We start from the raw sequence: 24462 nt of genomic DNA on the forward strand, positions 1-24462 counted from the left end.
TAATCAAGTTATAAAATCTTAAAAAAGAAAAGGAAATAAAAAGGAAATCTGCATTTTCCTGTAAGCTGCCTGTCTAAGATTAACTGGCCAACAGGGCTGTCCAGGGGAATCGAATGCAAATAATGAGATACATCAACACTGTAAGAAACAACCACAGATCACGCTAACTGCTGCACTGGCTCAGCACCTGTTCCCTACTCCTTTCTCTTTAGAATGCCACATATGTTTATTTTTAAAATTGAAAAAAAATCAAAACAGTTCTTGAAATATAAAAATTTCCATTAGTCTTACATCCCTAGAACAAATATCATTTTGTATATTATCTCTCAGTATTTAATATTTAGGTGTTCATTTATATATGTGCAATAATTACACACAAACATTTTATATTTTACTTTGTTCACTTAGCGTTAACTAGTGACCATTTTTCATATTTTCAGTCTTCAAAAATATATTTTAAGGACTTTGTAATATTCTTGTATATGGATATAGCTATAATTTACCCATTTTTGAAAATTAGGTTGCTTGCTTCCAGGTTCGGAGGGCTACTATAGATAATATTGCAATTAACATACTTCTTGCCTTTTTACAATTATTAAACCATGAAAATGTTCAAAATTAAAAGTAGTTTTGAGTTTTAAAGAAGTAAACACTAAGCTGTCTGATAAACTTTTCTATGCAGACCTGCCTATTCCTGAGGACTTCCAAATAATGAAGGCTTTAGTATGTATTTATATATTATTTACTTGTCATAGACTAGTAAAATTTAATTATATGTGGATTGCTTCTCCTTTTGATTTCTTATTACCTGAGGAAAATTATTTGAAAGGAAAATCATTAGTCTGGATAAACATTAGGACTGACAAGGAAATGAGTGATTCTGTAGTTTACTGTTAGAAATAAATATAGTCCTTTAGATTCCTAAAAGCAACAACAACAACAATGGTATAAAATTATAGCAGTGATATTGTTTGGGGACCGATGTTGCAAATAAACTTATGAATGCCTGTTTGGTTTGCCTGGAAGCTATGATGAATACCACATAATGGGTTGGTTTAAACAACTAGCATTTATTGGCTCGCGGTTTCAGAGGCTAGATATTCAGAATCAAGGTTTTGGGAAAACTGTGCTTTCTCCCCAGAATGTGTAATGTTCTGGTACTCTCTGCAACCCTTGGGGTTGTTTGGCTTGCGTCTCTGCTTCCTGTCTCATGGCGATCTTTCGCTTCTTGTTTCTGCTTTTCTGGCTTCTCCCTGGTGCCTTCTTTGACTTCTGGCTTCCAGTTTCTACTCTTTATAAGGTGACCAGTAATAGGGATTGAGACCCACCCTAATTCAGTTGGCCACACCTTAACTGAAAATTACATCTTCAGAAGGTCCTATTTACAAAGGCATATACTGTAACAGGAATGCAGATTAAGATTAAGAACATGTTATTGTTGGGGTAAATAATTCAATTTTCTACAACATCCTAATAATTTTATTCAGTATAAACTAAGGCAGAACCTTTAATAAAGAGAACTGCAGTAAAATTTTACTCTTCTTAATTTAGTAATCCTGGATACTGTATGAGTAATGTTCACTTATATCTTTTAGTAAGTAGAATGTTTTTCAGGAGATATTTAGACATTCTTTTCACTCTGTTGAAAACATGAACATCAAGAGATTTTTTTTTTTTTAGTGCATGTGTGTTTTAAGTGTTTATTGCCTTTGTACTTTTATGATTTAGGGTTTCTGGCTCTTGTGTCTTAGATCTCACCATGATTCTATGAATAATTTGATGCTGTAAATGAGAAAATCTTCTGTGACTCTTATTTAACCTTCTCTCTGTAACTAAGCTGGCATTTGCAACATCTTGCCCATAGGTTATGATTTTGGCTCACTGTGGGTGAATTTCTTGTTTTGTATTTCTCACTTCTCTCTTTTTTTGATAGATGCAAGACTGTGATTCTAAGGTCTGGCTTTACTTTTTCTCAGCTTCCTTTATATTTCCCAAGGCTTTAATATAAGCATCTCCAACCCTTTTCTACCATCTCTTCCCTCCTTTTTTGGATTTCCAAACTCCGTTTTCCTTTTTTTCTGATTATTGCCAATAAGGATTATTTGAAATCTGCGTATATGTGAACCAAAATTATTTTTGTACTTGAGCAGGAGATTTGTATTGAAGAAATAAATCTCTTATATTAGGATGTCCTACAAGAAGAACATATGTTTGAGGACAAATTACTGTATGATTATAGAATCACTTCTTTTTTTAAAATTTATTTTAATTAATTAATTTACTTTGAGATAAATAGAAGAATCACTTCTAATTAAGGTTAGAATCTAGGTTCACTCATATGCCTAGAATTTCAATTCATACTGCTTAGTATAAATAAGGAATTAAAAAAAAATCCAGTAAATAAGTTTGTTTCTCTATTCTTTCATTTATAAAGTACCCTAATGGCTTAAAATTTTTTGGATTAGTCTTTTTATAAAACTAATATAAACTGAGATTTTATCAGTAAGCATGAGACATTATTTCTCTGAATGTTATGAAAATTTTTATCCTTGATCTGTAATAATTCACTATTTTTTTTGGTAATGCCCATGGGTAGTACTTTTCCACACTTTGTCCCAAATCCAGTCAGTTCCCCTCCATTAGCTAAGCTGCTGATTTTCAGTTTGCCCAGCCCTGGTAGAACAACTACACAGATGGAACTGGGGGTGGGAGGATGTGAGAACAGCCTCGGTCTTCATAGTTCATAGTCTCCCACTGTTCTTACCTCAGGTCTAGTGGTTTTTCTTGAATGAAAGCTTTTCTGTGTTGTATGCCTTTGCTTGTTCTCCAAAGTTCTGAAGTGGTTATTTTTGAGAAATTATTTTATAGTTAAATAGTATAGGGGAAGATTTGCTGAGGTGTTCACTCCACAATTCCAGAAGTTTACCTTTCTGGGTCCTGTTTTAATTGGAATGTTAAAAGTTAATTTTGGTGGAAGTCTTTATAGATAATCTGACTGGATCATGAATGACCTAAATTATACTTGTTTTTTTCTGAGGGTGAAGATTTTAGAATTTAAGAACTAGATGGAATCTTAGCTCCACTTTTCGTTTTTTCATATAAATAATCGGAAACCTTAGTGCCTTGTGCATTATCACCGAGATTGTTGGTGTTAGAATTAGAACTGGAAAATGGATTATTCCTGAGTCAGGCATTGCTTCCTCCACACCTGTGCAGCTGCAGCTGCCAGTACTGATATCCTTTCTCTGCAGACTCAGCCCTTTGCTCATCACCTAATCTTATCCAAGACCAAGAGTCTTGGAGTCACAGTGCTGGTGAGGTCTGACTTGAGTTGTGCTTCCTCTATCCAGAAACTTGGAGATGGGACCTAGCAATCTGAATCTAAGCCTACAGGAAATGCTAATGTACATTCAAGTTCGAGAACTGCTGACATAGAATAAAGGCTCAATAGGATATTGTTGTCATTATTATTATTTTTTTTCATTTTTTCCTTTATTTTCTTTTAAATGTTATATTAAAAAAATATGAGGTCCCCATATACCCCCCACCCTACCCCCTACACCACCCCTTCCACATCAACAAACTCTTCCATCATTGTAGCACATCCACTGCACCTGGTGAATACATTCTGGAGAACCGCTGCAGCACATGGACAGTGGTCCACATTGTAGTCCACACTCTCCCCCAGTCCAGCCAGTGGGCCACAGCAGGACACACAGCGTCCAGCATCCGTCCCTGCGGCACCACCTAGGACAACTCCAAATCCTGAAAATGCCCCCACACCATATCTCTTCTTCCCTCTCCCGACCATCAGCAGCCATCATGGCCACCGTCTCCACATCACTACTACAATTTCTTCCCTTACTAATCACAGTATTTCCCCAGCAGAACACCAGTAAGTCCACTCTAATCCATACTCTATTCTTCCATCTTGTGGACCTGGGATGGCTATATCCAGTCCCCCTCTACATTAAGAGGGGGTTTAGATTGTTGTTGTCATTAGTTCTTTTTTTTGAGGTATAAATTGCCTTTTTTTTAATGCTTTTTTAATTAAAAAATTTTTTTTGAAGATACATAGATCACAAAAAATGTTACATTAAAAATATAAAAAACCTCTTTCATCATTGTGGCACATTCATTGCATTTGGTGAATACATTTCGAAACACTGCTGTACTGCATGGATTATAGTTTACATTGTAGTTTACTCTCTCCCCCAGTACTTTCAGTGGGGTATGGCAGGATATATAATGTCCAGCATCTGTCCCTGCAGTATCATTTAGGACAACTCCAACTCCTGAAAATGCCCCAATATCACACCTCTTCTACCCTCTCCCTGCCCTCAGCAACTACCATGACCGCTTTCTCCATATCACTGCTACGGTTTCTTCCATTACTAGTCATAATAGTTCTATAGTCGAATACCAGTAAATCCACTCTAATCCATATTTTATTCCTCCATCCTGTGGACCCCAGAATTTCTGGTAGCCAATAAGCTGCCATTTTTCATCACAGCTAAGATCACGTTCATCCCAAGATGTATTGGTTTCCTGTGGTTGCAATGAAAGATACCACAAACTCGTAGTTTAAAATAGCAGAGATTTAATCTCTCACAGTCCTAGAGTCTTGAAGGCTGAAATTAAGGTGTCAGCAGGGCCATGATCTCTCTGAAGGCTCAAGGAAAGGATCCTTCCTTGCCTCTTCCTGACTTCTGGCAGTTACTGGCAATTCTTAGCAATCCTTGTTTTGTAGCAGCATAACTCCAGTCTATGCCTCTGCCTCTGCCTTCACATGACCTTTTTCCATCTGTATGTCCTCTCTTCTTATAGGGACACCAGCCATATTGGATAGGACCTAATGTAATTCAGTATGACCGCATCTTAATTTGATTATATCTGCAAAGACCCTGTATCTAAATAGGATTATCTTCACAGGTACCAGGAATTAGGACTTCAACATATCAGTTGAATCCATGACACACACCATTATTTTATTCACTTGAAAAACACTCTGCCATTTAGACTGTGAAACAGTGCTTTCTTGGTACTACAAGTTTATTTTATCCATGTTGGAAGAGCCTTTTAAAGGTAGATTTTAAAATATCACATCACTTTCATGCATACAAAAACGGGAAAGAAAAAGAAAATATAAGTAAAATAAAGGCGTTCCTAAAGTTCATATTCAGAAACTGATTCTAAATTACTTCTTGACTCAGAGTCCTCATTGTCCATGTTTTTCCACTTAAAATCCCTGTGCCATCAAGAATTGCTAATGCAATACTTCTTAAAAGAGTATCTAGAGTTTTTTCTCACCTCTGGCACTCATTCTGCAAATTTTAATGTGTGTTCACAGGCAGTGATAACTATGTCAGGACTGCCGCCTGGGTGACAGTGATTATAAGATACCTCATGATTTTAGAAGTGTTAAAATGTTAAAAACTAAATCCCAACAACATGAAACAGCATTATGGCTTAGAATAAAAGAAATATGGTGGTAATTACTGTATGGTATCTCTTATCTATTCATCTACCCACTTCTATTCTAGAGATGAATTCTGTAAATTATTCTTTATATCATTACATTCACCCATCCCCTGTTTTTAAAATAAGCATCCTGTGTTTAGGCTGGCATATCATTTACCCCACCATCTTCTTGCAGTATAGAGTGACTTAAATCAGATTTTTAGTCTCATGAACCATAGTTGAACCTATGAAATAATGAATTTGATTTTGTAATTTTCATTATTTGATGACAAGGCTTGTTCTGCCATTAATATATTTTGAGTTTCCTGAGTGACTTTAGTGGGTGGCAAACTTGTGTTGTCAGACTCTTTAAGATCCTGGGGATATGGTCACATGGCCACATACATCTATAAGGAAGTATGGGAAATATAGTTATTTTGTTAGGCACAGTGTCATTCCTAATAAGAATTCACTATGTGTTGGTCTTTTAGTAAGGAAGAACTAGTGAATGGCTTTTGGGTAGGGAGCCAACAGGCTTTACCATGTCTTAACTTATTAATTAACATGGATTACACTGGAGGCTTACTTACTCACCTAGTGGTTTTTATATATTTAAGCTTTAAAGTTTATTTTAGAAGTAGATGAAAATATAAACAATAAAAACTAATAGACACTCTAAATATTGGTAACAAAGTATGCATTGAATGAGCACCAAAGATGTCAAAGGAAGAGCTAAAAATCCTTTTGAGGTATCTATCTCTTGGATGTTCCACTACATGGTGATGCTCTTTGCCAAGACAGGGAACATAAGAGGAGTACCAGGTGTTCAGCGGTAGTTAAAGGGTTAACTTTTGGACATTTTAGAATTATAAACGCTGTATCAGATGACATTTGGGTGATGTCATTTGCTCACCAGCTAAACAGCTGCACTTTTTGATATCTATTGTTCATTTCCTGGCAGAGAATCAAGAACTGGTATTTTAGAAATTCTCTGCTTCCTCAGTTCCTCTTTGAACTTGTGATTCAGGTATTGAAAGCTAGCGAGAGTTAGGTCCAAAGGACCCTTAGTTACACAAGTTGTGTAGTCAAGCATAGCTTAGGTGTTTTGCAGATTTGAGACTGAACTCTCTTAGATTTGGTACTCTCTTTGGAGGTATGGGAATAGGAGGAGGTAAATTGATTGAAAAAGTGAGATATGCAAAAGTTAACTGATAGAATGACATGTTAATCCTCAGGAACAAGGCACTTTAAAGACATTTGTGGATTTTTTTAGACAATTGGAGAAGTATTTAGAACTTCAATATTATGTTCCAGGAGAAATGTGCCAAGGGGCCTTGATTCTATCTAAGCATTTAAATTTAAAGTATACATGATGAAATCACCTTGCTTCTGTCAGTTTAATAACTGAATTATGGCTCTTACTTACTTTGAGCTTTATTCAGCATTTATCGAGTGAGCTTTTTGCCCTTTTCATTACACTAGGTCCTGGAAACACAAATATTAATAAATGAAAAATGCCTTTAAGGTATTTAGTATTATTATTAGCCATTTATCAATCTCCACTTTTTCATGTTATACTAGGCTAAATTCCAAAGACAAGATATTCTATAGAGTTTATGGGTGCTGTAATCTAACTATAAAGATTGAACAAATTTGTAGCAGTCTAGGGCAGTTTGAAAACTAACTTAGTACATTGGTGGGAGCTACTTTTGCTCAAGGTATTAATTATGATATCAAAATGAATAAACAGTTCTGTTTATTTCTTCCATAATGCTGCACTTGGTTTCTAGCAGGTTTTTGGAACGCTTTTTTCAGGTCTAAACACACTACAGAGCCAAATTCTGTGACTATACTCAGCTTGAGAAAGGGAGACAAAAGTTATTATGTTCAGGGAGTAAGTAGCTTCTCTAAAAACCCTTTTAATTTGTGCACATGAGTGGTGTCAATGTATTATTGTTATGTCAGTTGTTTGGGTGATGTCATTTGTTCACCAGTCAGGCAGCTGTGCATTTTGAAATCTATTGTCTTTTCTTGGCAGAAAGCACAGAAATAGGAGCAGTTATGCTTTGAAAGGGACATTTTTGTGTTTAATTAAAGTAGAGGTCTTCCTTATCCCTTATCTCCAGTCACTAATTGGGTGTTATCTTATTTTTTGCATTTTTTGTCCATCCTTTCCTGCAAATACAAAACTGAAATCATCTAACCCCTTAAACTGGCTCCTCCAACAGGCCTTTTTTGATGAATGGTGTCATCTTCTACCAATTTTTCTAAGCCAGAAGTCTGTAAATCATCCCAGATTACTTTTTCCTTCTTGATCATCAACTACTCTGTAGTAGTGGTATTTCTTTCTCCCTGTGTCTTTGGCTTCTCTCTGTAATCAGGCTCTTGTTTTCTCTCTCCTGGAGTTTTGCAATAGCCTCTTAAAGACTCTCTGTCTCTGCTTCTGCCCCTCTGCCATTCAGCCCCCATAGTACTGTCAGTGTAATCTATCAAAAGGAAATTTGGATTATGTTAACCTGTTTAAAGTCCTTCAGTGAGTCTCCATTGCTTTGAGTTAGGATCTAACTTGTTTCAGTTAGATCCTAACTGATATATCAGTTAGGATATATTGATATCATAGTTGATAGGATATATCCAAAGAGATACAATGGTTGATAGAAAAGTATTATGGCTATTTCATTTCTCTGTATTATTTTAAAAAGCTAAACTATGGCAAAGTATATTCATTCTTTATATTCAAAATTGCATCTTTGATATGTGTGAGAACACAGGTGCTCATCCTCTGTTGAATGGTATTGTATACTCTTCCTTTCTTCTCAAGAGGTACTTAACCTGGTGCTTGTAATTCCCATCTAGTTCTTAATACTTTTGCTTCATATGCATTAATTCCTAAACAATATATGTGTGTGTGTATATATATATAACATATGTATTATTGCTTTGCATGAGTTTTAAATTTTATATTAATGCTATGCCACTGTATGTATTCTTCTGTAACCTTTTTCAAACTGTATTGTTTGTATGATTCATCCATGTTGATACATTTAGTTCTATCTCATTTTTTCCCCACCTCTATCTCATTTTTTCTCACTGCTGCATTGTATTTTTATTATATGAATATACCACAATCTATGTTTACTCTCTGGTTAGTATTTATTCGCATTCTTCTTATCCACATTTTTTGGCTATCCATGGCCTTTTCAGGTCAAGTCTCCCATGCTCCTGGCCTAATGTTTGGGAGGTAGAGAGTACATTATTAATATTTGTGGTTGTTGTTAATCCTCATATGTTTAATGATTTTCAAAGGATTATTTATCTTTAAAATGAATGTCTTGGTTGTTCAGTATTGGTAGCTAGTTTGGACTCAAACTAGGTGGGTAAATTATCTTTCTAGGTTAGCAAAATCCCCCCCCCCCTCACATAGCAGGGCTGTCTGCATGATCCTCTATAGCTAATTTTGTCTCCTCTAGCTGCTCTCCAAAGCAGATCTGGAAAAGAAAATTTAAGACATCTGCTTGGCAAATGCTTTCTCCTGCATTCCCTGCATGGCCGGATGATTTCTGTGTCAGCTACTCTACTCAGTTTTCAACAGGCCAATGAAGAGTGACTAGACTACAGGTGGTGGTGTTTCCTCCCTTACCTGGGCTCTGCCAGTGCCTGCCCTTGATCCTGTAGTCCAGTAGTTCATTAGTGCATTGCAATCCCCTGGTGATAGATGGACCTCACCCACCAGAGTTTCTGATTCTGAAGTTTTGTGGTTGGGCCTGAAAATATGCCTTTCTAATAAGTTTCCAGAATGATGTTGTTGCTGCTGGTCCTGGGACCACACTTTGAGAACTCATGCTCTAGGCAAACATTTCCTAATCTTTTTCTTTTAATTTTTGACTCATGGATCCCTTTAACATTTATATATAATCTCAGATTCACCCACGTGAATTTTATTTTAAAATCATTTTATAATACAATTTTTGCATGTTATAAAAAAGGGCTTTAAGTTAAAAAAAATTGGTTCATTTAGAAACATTGTGGTCATCTAGAGCAGGGGTTCTTAAACTTTTTTGTTCCATGGACCCCTTTGCCAGTCAGGTGAAAATATGGACTCCTTACTAAGAGTATGGATTAGAGTGAACTTACTGATTTTCTACTGTGGAACTATTGTGATTAATAATGGAAGAAATTGTGGCATTGATATGGAGAAAGTGGCCACAGCAGCTGCTGAAGGTAGGGAGAGGGAAGAAGAGATATGATTTGGGGGCATTTTCAGGACTTTGAGTTGTCCTGGGTGGTACTACAGGGACAGATGCTGGGAATTGTATGTCCTATCACTGAGTGGACTGGGGGAGAGTGCAAACTACAATGTAAACCATTATCTATGTGGTGCAGCAGTGCTCCAAAATGTATTCACCAAATGCAATGAATGTCCCACGATGATGAAAGAAGTTGTTGATGTGGGAGGAGTGGGGTGAGGGGTATGGGGGATATATGGGGCCTCTTATATATTTTGAATGTAACATTTAAAAAAAATAGAGAAAAAAGAATAGTATTTTTTTGAATTTCAATTCAAGCACACAGACCCCTGGATAAGAAGTCCTGATCTAGAGCCTTGCTATGCAAAGTGTGGCCTGCGGACTAGCATCCATGGGAACTTGCTAGAAATGCAGATGTGTAGGCTCCACAAAAATCTAATGAATCAGAATCTGACCTTTTTTTTTTTACCCCCCATCTAATCCGTATTTTATTCCTCCATCCTGAGGACCCTGGGATGATGATGCCCACTCCACTCTAAATTGAGAGGGGGGTTTAGATCCCACATGGCTGATGGATGAAATCCTCCTACTTGCAGTTGTAGACTCTCTCAGTTCCCTGGTGTGGTGGCTGACCATCCTCACCTCCCTGTTAGCTGGCCTGGGTAAGTCCATTGAACTGAAGAGTAGGTGTTGCAACTCTGCTGAGGCTCAGGGCCAAGCTGGAAGGTCCAGAGATTAAAGTCTCCTGAGCATACACCAACTGTAGTGTCAACGAAAGGTTCAGTAAAAGTGACAGAAAAGGCATGTGTAGAGAAGTCACATCTGAGTCCAACTCCATAACATTAAGGTGCACAAATTCCAAAGTAGGGCCCACTGGCAAGGCACTGAACTCCAGAGCCATCTGCTATGACTGTAGGATCTGGCTGTCTCTGTCGCATTCAGAAGCACCACTACCTGGGTTGTATCTGCTTTGACTGTCTCTGAGATCTTACTGAGACATGTGTCAGCGTGACCCCTCTGATGACCACCTGACTCATTTTGAAGTCTCTTAGCCATATAAACTCATCTGTCTTTACCATTTCCCTCTTTTCTTCAAGATCTTTTTCTAATTGTATCACCAGCTGGTGCTTGGTAGTAATCCCTCAGTGCCAGGGAGGCTAATTCCTGGGAGTCATGTCCTATGCTGGGGGGAGAATCTGAACTCTTAACATGATCCCTGGGTGATTAGTATGCAGATAAATGTAAAAAGTACTGGTCTATAGCTCATTTTAAATCTAATCCTAATAATAGTCAAGACAAATAACATTTCAAATTTTTAAAAAGACTTATTTATTTATTTATTCCCCCCTTCCCCTCCTCCCACCCTGCTATTTTTGCTTTCTGTGTTGTCTTGTCTTCTCATTTTCTCTCCTCTAGGATTCACCAGGATTCAATCCTGGAGACCACTGATGTGGAGAGAGGTTCCCTGTCAATTGTGCCACCTCAATTCCTGGTTTCTGCTGTGCTTCACCTTGACTCTACCCTTGTCTCTCTTTTTGATGCATCATCATCTTGCTGCATGACCAACTTGCACAGGCACTGACTCAACACATGGGCACTCGTGCAGGCACTGGCTTACTCTGTGGGCACTTGCACTCACCACGCAGCCACTTGCTCACTACGTGGGCACCTGCACTCACCACGTGGGCACTCGCTTAATCACACAGGCACTCATGCAGGTACCAGCTCACCACATGGGCATGCTTTCTCTTCTTTTTTTTTTTTTCACCACGAGGCCCCAGGGATTGAACCTGGGTCCTCCCATATGGTAGGCAGAAGCTCTATCACTTGAGCCACATCTACTTCCCAACATTTCAAATTTTAATGTTTAAAAAATGGCATGTTTCATTTACTTTCATTTTCTAACTTTCCTGTAAGAAAAAGTATGCTATTTTTCCAATAAAAAAATAATATATTAAATTTGATTTGAGGACCAAGGCTGAAAATTTAACCATATGTAAAAATATGGGCAAAATTGCTTTATTAGTTAGTGCCTACGTACTCTAGAGATTCTTGCTACTCTGTTAAAGAATGTAGAAGGAGTCCCCAGTACGGGAATCTAATATTTTGTTGATTATTGTGTGGGTCTCCACCCACTGAAATAACTGCCTATGACCACATGGACACATTCATATTCCATAGAAGTATGCTTCAGGTGCACCCTTCCCCACGTATCCACCCCCACATACACACCATACTCTGTACTAGTGACTCTCCTCTGCCATAGTTGCCAAAAGAACATTTCCACAATTGTATTCTCAACCACTGTTCTCTACCTCCCTAGAACTCACCTGTTCTTTCTTCCAGCCCTGCCCCCAGCCCTATTGATAGCCCATCCCAACCCCGCAACCCCTCTCACACTCACACTCGAGCATTGTTGACTCCACCCATATCACTGCACCACCATCACCCCCGTCCACTGCCAAACCTCTCCTATCCATCTTATCATAGACTATGCCAAGGTTGCACATCAGCTCACCACTGTCTACTACCTTTTTGTCTCTTGGTAACCTATCTTCCAATTCTGCCTCCATGAATTGGCACAATATCCTTAGTTCATATCAGTGAGATCATGCAATGTCCTTTAGTGAGTGGCTTACTTCATTCAACCTAAGGTCTTTGAGATTTATCCGTGTCGTGTGTATCAATACTTCATTCCTTTTTACAGCAGAATAATATTCCATTGTATGTATATACCACATTTTGTTTATCCATTCGTCTGTCAATGGACACTTGGGTTGCATCCAAGTTCTGGCAGTTTGAATAATGCCACGATGAACATTGCTGTGCATATATCTGTTCATGTCCCTGCTTTCAATTCATCTGGGTGTATTCCTAGTAGTGGGGTTGCCAGATCATATGGCAATTCTTTACTTAGCTTCCTGAGAAACTGCCAAACTTTCCACCACTGTCTTTGCACCATTCTGTTTTCTCACCGGCACTGAATGAGTATTCCTATTTCTCCACATTCTTTCTAACACTTGTAGTGTTCTGGTTTTATTTTTTTTTAATAACAGCCAGTCTAATAGATGTAAGTTGATATCTCATTGTAGTTTTGATTTGCATTTCCTTAATAGCTAGGGGTTTTGAGCATGTTTTCATGTGCTTTTTAGCCATTTGTATTTCCTCTTTGGAAAAAGTGTCCATTCTAATCTCTTACCCATTTAAAAAAAAATGGGGTTTGTCTTTTTATTTTCAAGATAGAAGATTTCTTTATATATGCTGTATATTAGGCCCTTGTAACATAGGTGCTTCACAAATATTTTCTTCCATTAAGTCAGCTACCTTTTCTCTTTCTTGACAACCTGCTTTGAAGGAAAAAAGTTTTTAATTTTCAGGAGCTCTCATTTATCTTTTTTTTTTTTTTTCATTGCTTGTGCTTTGGGTATAAAGTTAGTGAAACCATTTTCTACTACATGGTCTTGTAGATGCTTTCCTACATAATCTTCTAGGAGTTTTATAGTCCTTGTTCTTATATTTAGGTCTTTGATCCATTTTGAGTTAATTTTTGTATACGGTATAAGATAGTGGTTGTCTTTCAATCTTTTGCACATGGCTCTCCATTTCTCCCAGTACCATTTGTTGAAGAGACCATTCTTTCTCAGTCGAGTGAACTTGGCAGCCTTGTAAAAAATCAATTCGCCATAGGTGTGAAGGTCTATTTCTGAACTCTTAATTCAATTCCATTGGTAATATATTTATCATTGTGCCAATACCAGGCTGTTTTGACTACAGTAACTTTGTAGTATGCTTTAAAGTCAGGAATTGTGAGTTCTCCAACTTCATTCATCTTTTTCAAGATGTCCTTGGCTATTCGGGCTCCTTATCCTTCCAAATAAATTTGGTAATTGGCTTTTTCATTTCTGCAAAAATAGGTTGTTGCAATTTTGATTGGGATTGTATTGATTCTGTAAATTGTTTTGGGTAGGACTGACATCTTAATGATATCTAGTCTTTCAATCCATGAACATGGAATGTATTTCCATTTATTTAGGTCTTCTTTGATGTCTTTTAGCAATATTTTATAGTTTTCTATGTACAGATCCTTTACATCCTTGGTTAAATTTATTCACAGATATTTCATTCTTTAATTAATAATTGCCATTGTAAATAGACTTACTTACTTATGTACTTATTTATTTTATCACCCCGCCTTGTGGCTTGCTTGCTTTCTGCTCTCTGTGTCCATTCGCTGCACGTTCTTTTGCTTGTCTGCTTGTCTCCCTTCGTTGCATCATCTTGCTGTGCCAGCTCTCCATGGGCATGGGCCAGCTTGCCTTCACAAGGAGGTCCTGGGACATGAACCCAGGGCCCCCCTTATGGTAGACGGGAGCCCAACTGATTGAGCGACAGCTGCTTCCCTGTAAATAGACTTTTCTTCTCCCTTAATTTCCTCCTCATCTTTCTTATTACAAGTGTATAGAAACCCTACTGATGACTGTGTGTTGATCTTGTACCCTACTACTTTGCTGATTTTATTGCCTTTAGTAGCTTTGTGGTCAATTTTTGGGACTTTCTGTTTATAGTAAGGATTCTTTTTTATTTATTTATTTATTTATTTATTTATTTATTTATTTATTTATTTCCCCTCCCCTCCCCTGGTTGTCTGTTTTCTGTGTCTTTTTGCTGCGTCTTGTTTCTTGTTTCTTTGTCCGCTTCTGTTGTCGGCAGCGGCACGGGAAGTGTGGGCTGCGCCATTCTTGGGCAGGCTGCTCCCTCCTTCGTGCTGGGCGGCTCTCCTTATGGGTGCACTCCTTGCGCGTGGGGCTCCCCAACGCGGGGGACACCCCTGCGTGGCACGGCACTCCTTGCGCGCATCAGCACTGCGCATGGGCCAGCTCCACACGGGTCAAGGAGGCCCGGGGCTTGAACCGTGGGCCTCCCATGTGGTAGACGGACGCCCTAACCACTGGGCCAAAGTCCGTTTCCCTATAGTAAGGATTCTTAACCTTTTTTGTCCCATGGACTGCTTTGCCAGTCAGGTAAAAACCAGAGACTCCTTACTAAGTCCAACACATTTCCACAAGAATAATGTTTTCTTTTGCATTTCAATTTAAGCTCATGGAACCCTGGTTAAGAACCCCTGATTTATAGGATCATGTCATCTGCAAAGAGGGAACTTTTCCTGTCTTTTCAAATTGGGTGTCTTTTATTTCTTTCTCTTGCCAAACTCTTCCAGCTAGAATTTCCAATACAATGTTAAATAAAATTGGTGACAGTGAACATTCTAGTCTTACTCCTGATTTTAGAGGGATAGCTTTCAGTCTTTTACCATTGAGAATGATGTTAGCTGATCATTTATATATGTCCTTTATTATTTTGAGGAAGTTTCCTTTTATTCCTATTTTTCTAAGTGCTTTTATCTAGTAATGATGCTGGGTATTGTCACATGCCTTTTCTGCATCAATGGAGATGATCATGTGTTTTTTTTCCCCCTTTGTTTTGTTAATGTTTTATATTACATTAGTTGATTTTCTTATGTTAAACCACCCTTATGTACCTCAGATGAAAACTACTTGATCATGGAATATAATTCTTTTAATGTGCTGTAGGATTAAATTTGCAAGTATTTTGTTGACGATTTTTGCATCTGTATTCATAAGAAATATTGGTTGGTAATTTTCTTTTTTTGTGGTATATTTATCTGGCTTTGGGCACTGTATATTTATGTCTTTCATTAGAGTGGGAGCATTTTTGGCCATTATTTCCTCAAATAATCTTCCTGCCTGTTTTCCCTCCTCTTCTCCTTCTGAGACACCTGTGACATGCATGTTTGTGAACTTTGTACTGTCATTCAAACCCTTTAACCTCTGTTCAATTTTTTCTATTCTCTTCTCTCTCTGTTCTGATTTTATGATTTCGATTATCCTGTCTTCTAGTTTGCTGATTCTTTCTTCTACCTGTTCAACTCCACTGTTGTACCATTTTGCCTTTTGTCTCTATAATTTCTGTTATGTTTATATTCATACTTTCAAATTCTTCTTTATGTTCAAGTATTGTTTTCTAAGTATCCTTTATCTTTTTATGCATATTTTCCTTCATCTTCTTGAAGTAATTTATGAGGTTTATTTGAACATCTTTGATTAATTGTCCCAACTTCTGAGTTTCTTCTGAAGTTTTAATTTGTTCCCTTGACTTAGCCGTATCTTCCTGTTTTCTTTCTTATTATGGTTTGTAATTTTCAGCTGATGTCTAGGTATCTGATTATCTTGATGTTTTAATTCTGAAGGTCAGTTTTCCCCTCTTGTCTAGGGTTTTTATTGTAGATTGATTTTGTGTTAAGGCTCTTCTTTGGTTCTTAGTCCAACTTTTCTAGACCTTTAGAATAGCTAGTGTTGAACTGGTCAGATTTTCTCAGCTCTTTTTCATCTGGATTCTTACCTAGAATATGTAGTAAATTGTTAAGATTGCACTTTTTGTGCAATTGTTTCACCTCCAATTGAAAGCTTCCTTTCCTCTCTTCCTTTTCTGGGAATCTTGATCTTTTCTGTTTGTTTTTGTGCAGAATTTTCTCCCCAGGTCCTATGATTTGTTTAAATTCTCTCACTTAGTGCCCCATTTTCCTTACACTTTTGAGTTCAGCGACCCTCCTGTCTTACAACAGTTCAGTTTAACCTCCTCCCTTTTTATTCTCTATGAGTCTTTTCTTCCTCCTGTTTCTTCCTCATTAGGGTATCCCACTCTGGAGGGGGCCAGGTGATGTCTATACAGAAAGGTGGATCACTCCACAAAAGTCCATTTGTATTTAGGTAGTCTAGCCAACAGAAACTGGATTGGGTGAGCTTACCATTTGTCAACTGCAGTTTTACTGTGGCCTATCTCCCCTCCACCTCATCTCCCCTCTCCCCAGAGACTCTTTTGTGTGCAGCACTCCTCAGCATCTTTTACTCACTGACTTGTGTCCCTGTGCCTTGATATTTCTTCACTTCACTTACTACTGTGAATGGCTGTATAGTCTTTTTCCTGGTTAGAAGGTGGGAGGGATCCAGGCCACTGCCTCTGAGCAACTCCCAAGCTGCACGGGACTGTGTGTGGGGAAGAGAAGTGGATCAGTGGTTCAGTATGGAAGTTTCCCACCTGATATTTTTCTTTCTTTGATTCAGCATTTGTGGAATCCTTTTCTATTCTCTATTGTCTTCTAGAGTTCTAAGCAAGAGGGATTTGTTCTTTTTATTATTGGCTCATTATTTAATTCAGAAATTAACAAATCTATTTTTAAAGTCTGTAACAATTACTAATAGATTATTAGTGTAGTTAAGCACTAACTGTTCTCAAATTCTTGTTGCTTAGTCACCTACTTTTAATGTAATCAGTCCTCAGTTACCATAAAGAGGATCTTTGTTTATTCTAGTAACAAGATGCTGGATGCAGACTTGTAAATTCAGATAGATAACTCCCTGGGGTACAGAGAAACTCCAGAAAGAATTCAAACTGTACTTCATACTACTTCTGTCTTTTATTTTGAAAAGTTTGTTTCCAGGTTGGAGTTGGTAGTTGAGGTCGTGTTAGGGATGCTTACTGTGACTACACTGTTTGGTTTCAAGTATTGTGGATTCCCGGAATATAACCAAATTTTAAAGAATATTCTTTAATTGAATTGCAAACTTTGTATACATCTATAAAGTATATTAATATGGGGTTCTGAAAAGAGTGGAAGCTCAATTAAAAGAATATATAAGCAGACAGAATTGGATTTAAATCCTGGGCTTTTATTTATAAACTGTGTTGTCTTGATTAATTTAACTTAAATAGACTTAGTGTCCATATCTGGAAAATGGGGGAAATTATACCTAAGTTTAGGTTTATTAGCAAGATAAAATGTTTTAGATATTTGACACAGTGCCTGCCCATAGTTAGTCTGTAATAAATATTACATCCAATTGATATTGAATTATTCTAGTAAAAAATGACACATAAGAACAGTTAAACTCTACATTTTATTGAATAATAAATCTTACTATTAATTATGAGTATTGGGTGTGATGCGTAAGATTGGGAGTGATGTGTAAGAATCACATTTTATGTAGTTGGATTTCCGATATTAACAAAAAATTGATATCATACCTTTGTATTATATATCATAATATTTTAAAAAATAGTTTTTCATTGTGTAGAGACATTTTACAAAAGAACAAAGATTCTTACAGCATGAAGGAAGAGATTAGAAAGTTGATACTGTAGACTAGGCAGAGTCTGATTTGCTAATCTGGGCATAAATATCTAGCTTCATACAGATACAATGAAAATATAAGTGAAGTGTAATATTGGCCTTGTTTAGATGTAGTTAAACCAAATTAGTTAATTCATTAAGAAATATTTATTGCATTCCTCTGTATACCTAAATAATACCATCGTAATAGTGATTCCTCCCATTTTTTTGTCCTTCAAAAATGTTCTTATTTTTTAAGGCACAATTCATTTGTGGTCTTTAATAGAGTCCTCCCCACCTTGCTGTCTTTCCCTGTACAAAAGAATCAATTTTCCATGCATTCTCTCAGAAGACAGTCCAGGCACCATGGGCTCCTGGTGAAGGGCATTGATTTTGGTATCAGAGGAATCTTTTTAATCTCTATTTATCATTTGCTTTCTTTGTAGGGATATACAAAATTATTTGTCCCTTTTGATTTCGTATTAGTTTTTGGTAAGATTGGGAGAAAATCTTCTACCTTTTAGGAATGTTGAAAGGATTAAATGGCATTATAGAAATGCCTGAGATAGTAAATTCAATAAATGGTAATGAATGCGATTATTGTTATTATTTCTGCATGATAGGATATTTATTGTATGTAAATGTGATAACATAATTTAAATAAAACCTCCTCCACTCAGCTATGTGCTCTTGCAAGACAGGGACCCATAACTTGGTGTTTGCATAAATTATAAATTAACAAAGTTAATTTATAAATTAACAAATAGTTTTGACTTTGAAAAAGAATTATAATGACATATATCAAAAATATTTAATAAATGTTTTCTAAATGACTTGTTTTAAAATCTCTGCAGGTACTTTCTTATCCCATAACTTCAGTGTCCTGAAATCTGAGAATTCCACCAAGATAATATGATAGGAACTTCCAGTGAGTGGGGCCATATCCTACTTAGACTAATGCAGGCCACCCAGATTTCCTGAGAGCTTTTTAAGCAGCACACTGTGAGTCAGCACGGGCAATAATGCCATCTCTGCCTCAAGGAGGTAAGCAGATTGACTTAGCCACATTAGAAAGTATGCATGGCCCATATAGCTCATTAATGCTAATATCTTTACGTGTTAAAAATTGAGAATTTCTCAAGTTTCTAAACTTATAATTTCTTTGCTCATTTGGAGGCATTTGTATTCTCTAATAGAATGTTATTTCAGTGATATTTGTTTTATAATTCTTTTCAAGTTATTCAGGGAACCTCTCACTTGGATCTGGATACAGAATTGCCTTATCATAGCACAATGAAAAGGAAAGTTGGAAAGAAGAAAAAGAAGGGAACTATTACGGCGAATGTTGCTGGGACAAAGTTTGAAATTGGTAGGTCTCTTGAGAGTTATGAGATTTTCATAATTGTTGAAGAAGTCAATTTGTTGCTGAAAACAACGTAGAAATTCAGAGTTAATTATCTTTTATGTAATGGATTTTTAAGTCCCTCCTATAAAATTTTATTATTTTGAGATATTTAACATGTCAGTAATCAAATAGGTCATACATGTAACTCAAAGTGGTAGTTGTTAATGGGATAGGATTAAATATATATGTCTTGCTTAATACTTAACTTTAAATCAAATATAAAGTAATATGAACATTAAAACCAAATGTAATTTCTCTACCCTTTAAATATAGATGTGCTTAGGGAAAGTGTACCTTTTTAGTGACTTTTTTTAAAAACTTGGAGCTAAAATTATTTTTAATCTATAACATTTATTTTGTAAATAATTTTAAAAACAGATTAAAATGTATAATGTAAAATAAAAAGCGCAGAATTTGAGATATTTTTATTACACAATGAGTGCCTAACTTTTAAAGAATAGAGTAAAAATGTATTTCTTTTTATGCTTTAATTTTTCTTCTTTGAGAGTAATGAGTATTTATTTAGGGAGCTTTCATGGGGTCTTCATCCTTATCCATGGAAGGAGAGAAGGCATTTTCCAAGAATGAGAGGAGTGTTTTATAATATATGCCCACATGCAGATGGGGAAGGCAAGTGAGGGGCAGCAGGACTTATAAGGAATGCAGTGTTACAAGACGTACTGATCCCTCACCTGTTCTAAACCAGTTCCTGAGGCTTGCCTTTTTAACTACTCAGGAATGCTGTTGCAACTTGGGGAGGGTGGAAATAACTGGAAGGGTTGGGAGAGAAAATGCAAAGTCATGTATGCTACAATCCACCATCCCACACTGCTTACAGTCGTTCCGTCACCACTTCGGCACGAAGCCCTGAACATGGAATGGGAAGTTTATAAAGTGGTGCTGTGATGTGAGGGTGCATCTACAATATAAACAACAACAAGGCAAACAAGTGACTCCTAGGAGTTCATGGGGTCTGAAATTGCCACATAGAAGGGTGGCTCTTATTTGCAGTCTTTAGCCAATTACTCCATTTTGTCAAAGATAAAAGAAGGATATTCCAGGGGAGACCAGAGCTGCCAGATGCGGGCTCGTATCCACACACCCAATAGTCCGACTGATTGTGAATTGTTGCCACCAGGGCAGCCCAGTCAAGAGGGACTTTAGCCAAAGCCGTATGAATTAAGAAGAGAGACTTAAAGTTGTAAGCACAAATGTTTAGTAGGTAGTCAGAGGGGGAGGTCTTCTCTAGTGAGTTGAATAACAGTGGGACTTTTTCTTACAGGTCTTAAGATATTTGCTAAGTGTGGGCAGGATCTGGGCTTACAGTACCATGCTTGTTGACCCTCCATAGGAGCAGGCCTTAATGGCGGTTATGTTTAAGTTCTACCCACCTCACCCTGGCAGGTATTGCCCCTGTTGGTTATGTCTTTCCTGCAGTTGACATTCTGTAGTAAAAACAGGAAGGCTGGCTCCAGTGCCCTCCAGCACTCTGAAACAGAACCAGTCTGGAAACATTTGTCCCCTGTCAGACCAAGGAGAACAAGTCATCACTGACTGGTAGTGCCACAGTAGTTTTCATTAGCAGCATGTTTCCATCACTTGAGGGGCACGGCCAGGTGAAATAGCAGGTACCTTCATTGTTTTAGGGGCTGTACTAACTGGCCACTAACTCAAATGGAGAGACACCATTTGCAGTAGTTGGGGTGTGGTCTAAGTGCATGAACATTTAATGGGAGAAAAGGTTATCCGGACATTATTTGGGTAGCAGGTTTTTAGCAAGGGATATGTATTCAGGCTATGCTTTAATATTTGGTTATTTTAATTCAGTGGAACTCCTTCCGGGTTTCTGTAGGTTACCACCCAACTATCCTTGGGGCTTTCTAATTTCTTAAAAAATTCTCCCACCCCTTGAGGTCTTAACTTTTTGTTCTAACCCTGCTCTAATTGACCTTAGTAGTGAACTTTGGCCCTTTAATGGGCTTTTCTCCACTTGACCTTAAAGAAAGCTGAGGCACTTTTCCTCAGTTCCTGTACAACTTCACTTATTCCCTATAAATTTTAATTATCAGTTGGGGAAATTAAGCTTTTTATCTTCTTTTGGGTTTCCTCTATAGAGTAGGATACATTTTCCCAGTTATATAAATCTGACGTAGGGATTAGAGTAAGGATGCATACAAATTCTTTGTTTATTCCTGAAGGAATTTCCAGGAGTGAAAATTTTGCTGGCTCAGCTGCTGATTTTAGCCAGCTGTCCTGGCTGAATTAAGCTACAGGATTCTTTTTTAAAAGAACCGTACTCCAGCCTTTTCCAACTTTTTAATCTAGTTGTTCCAAGAGACCTGTCATTAAAGCAGATGTGGAAGTCAGCATATCCCTTTCTAGTTGGAACTTTTCCCTAATTGGTGGAGTTCTCTTTCTTTCTCAGACAATCTGCTGTAGGTAACTGTACAGTCCATAACAGCCAGCTGATTTTTGTGACACCACGCTTGTCATACTTTACTAAATTTCAAAATCTTTTGTTCATGAAATACGCTCTCTGTTATCTCCAGTGTTTTCAGGCATTCCTCTACTCATGTGGTGACCCACAACAGTTAAGCAAGGAGTCGGACTTGGCCCAGTGGTTAGGGCATCCGTCTACCACATGGGAGGTCTGCAGTTCAAACCCTGGGTCTCCTTGACCCATGTGGAGCTGGCCCATGTGCACTGCTGATGTGGGCAAGGAGTGCCCTGCCACGCAGGGGTGTCCCCCGTGTAGGGGACCCCCACGCCCAAAGGGTGTGCCCTGTAAGGAGAGCCGCCCAGTGCGAAAGAAAGTACAACCTGCCCAGGAATGGAGCCACACACGGAGAGCTGACACAACAAGATGACACAACAAAAAGAAACACAGATTCCCGTGCCGCTGACAACAACAGAAGTGGACAAAGAAGACGACACAGCAAATAGACACAGAGAACAGACAACTGGGGCGTGGGTGGAGGGGAAGGGGAGAAAAATAAATAAATCTTTAAAAACAAAAAAACAGTTAAGCAAGTGGGCGACCCCACCTCACATGGCGGTAGCAGGCCACCCTGGCATATTTCCTCCCATGGGTTCCCTGCCCCAGCTTGTATTTTGGTCTGCTGCATTCTGCCAACTATGCCAATTGTCCCGAGTATCACACAGAGCTGTGTAAAAATGATGGCTTCCTGCCAAACTGAAGTAGATATGTCAGACCAGAGAAAGACTTGGACAAGATCAGCTTGGTGGAAAATGAGCATTTATTTAGGGGGCTTATGTGGGTCCTCATCCTTGCAGGGAGAAGCAACAGCATTTTCTGAGCTTGATCGCCTGCTTTTAAAAAACTTTTGACAATGCTGCTGCTTTTTATTAACAATATTCTAATTTTTACATGTAAGCAGTATCTGGTGTAGAGAATGAATACAAAGAATTAATTCCTTTAAATTAAGATGATTTCAACCAGCATTGGGAAACTTATTACAAATACCATACGTACTCAAATAACCTTCCTTTCTTAGTAATTTTCATTAAAAGAGTTGAGGAAAATTATATGAACTTCCTAGGATATTAATTATTCCTACCCTTATTAATTTTGGGGGAGTTTCATTTCTATATAGCAATTTACCAGACTTTAACAGAATTTAGTGGAATATTTCATTGGAATTGAGATCTAACACTGTATTCCAATATGTTTCCTTACAGGAGAAGCCTTAGAGTAAGTCAGTAATAGGAGGGTGAGAATGTGTGAAAGGTTCAGAGTTTATTTAGAGCAGGGGTTCTTTTTTCTTTATTTTTAATAAGATTTATTTATTTATTCCGCCCCCCCGTTGTCTGTAGAGTACTGGTTCTTAACCTTTTTTTGTTCCATGGACCCCTTTGCCAGTCAGGTAAAAACCACAGACCCTTTACTAAGTCCATACTATACTGTATTATTTAGTAAACATATTGTGCCCTCACTAACATGTCCCCACAAGAATAATGTTTTTTTGAATTTCAGTTCAAGCTCATGGACCCTTGTTAAGAACCCCTGATTTAGAGCATATTTTCTAGAGTGAAGGGACAGGGTAAGGTGACCATTGTAAATTTGATTGTTTATGTTTAAGGTTCTGGTGGGGTCATAAGCAACCTCAACCCAAAGGAGAGTGATCACGGCATTGTTTCTCACTTTCCCAGTAACCTTTCTGAGAGTGATGTTTCATTAGCATTCTTCTTACTGATCCTCCTGCCTCTGTGCTGAACCTGCTCAGTGGTGCTTAGCACAGGGCCCCGCTTGAGAGGCTTGGAGCTTTGGATCAGCAACTGTTGGGACAGTACAAAACTAATAAGTACAAAGGAAGGAAAGAGGGATTTGGGTATGTGCCAAGACTAAGTGTCACCTTGTTTTCCCTTATTTAACCAAGTGATACACCACAGCTTACTCTTTGTAATTTCATTCCTGCTTACTTGAACAGGTGTGTAAAGTTAGTTAGGCCATGGTCAGGCCATAATCAGGAAACTTGCCTATTAGCCCTGACATCTTTGTTTCCTCATGTAGAATACCTTGACTGCTTCTAGTTTTAAAATTAATCTTCGCATAACTTGACCAAATATTTTCACATGCATAGCCTCATTTAATCCTCCAAATAACTGTGAAATAGAGTCCATTACTCACTTGCTCCTTTTTTCCTGCCTTCCTTACTCTAATAATGAATTTGAAGTGGCTAATAGACCTATATTCTACAGAAAAGGCCAAAATATGAAAATAAATAAGGAAAAATAAAGATAGCAAAATTAGATGAATCTTATGGCTAATTAGAACACAAAATACATTCCATGAGATCCTCTGTATTTAGAGATTGGCATGGATTTGGCACAGAACTTCTTAACAAACAAAATAAATATTGAAACACAGTCACTTATAAAATGCATGGTGGCCAGAGGAGAAAAATCATACTGGTTGTTTAAGGAAAAAACAAGTTGTTCTACCCCTGAATCTTGAGAGAAATTTTTCTCATCATTCCTAATGGAATCATATTGTAGAATAGTGAAATATATCCTCACAGTTCTCTGTAATTAATACATTAGGAGGTCTCATATGATAATTTCTTATTATGTCCTTACTGCACACTAATGACTAACATATTGCTATTACTATAACCATTTAAAAGTAAAGAAACTGAAGGTTG

At 37.6% G+C, this 24462-nt stretch overlaps 1 protein-coding gene across 2 annotated transcripts in view; it reads left to right on the top strand.

The window, feature by feature from the left end:
* TTLL7 (tubulin tyrosine ligase like 7) overlaps positions 1 to 24462 on the top strand; it is a 186881-nt gene that overhangs the window by 37708 nt on the left and 124711 nt on the right. For both annotated transcript variants that reach the window (XM_071217321.1, XM_004454403.4), the window contains exons 2-3: positions 18750 to 18939; positions 19133 to 19264. In XM_071217321.1, coding sequence (XP_071073422.1) covers positions 18918 to 18939; positions 19133 to 19264 — 154 coding nt within the window. In that variant the 5' untranslated portion in view covers positions 18750 to 18917. The remainder of the gene's footprint in view (positions 1 to 18749; positions 18940 to 19132; positions 19265 to 24462) is intronic.

Source organism: Dasypus novemcinctus, chromosome 9, assembly GCF_030445035.2.
Source record: "Dasypus novemcinctus isolate mDasNov1 chromosome 9, mDasNov1.1.hap2, whole genome shotgun sequence".
In the NCBI taxonomy this organism is placed as follows: domain Eukaryota; kingdom Metazoa; phylum Chordata; class Mammalia; order Cingulata; family Dasypodidae; genus Dasypus; species Dasypus novemcinctus.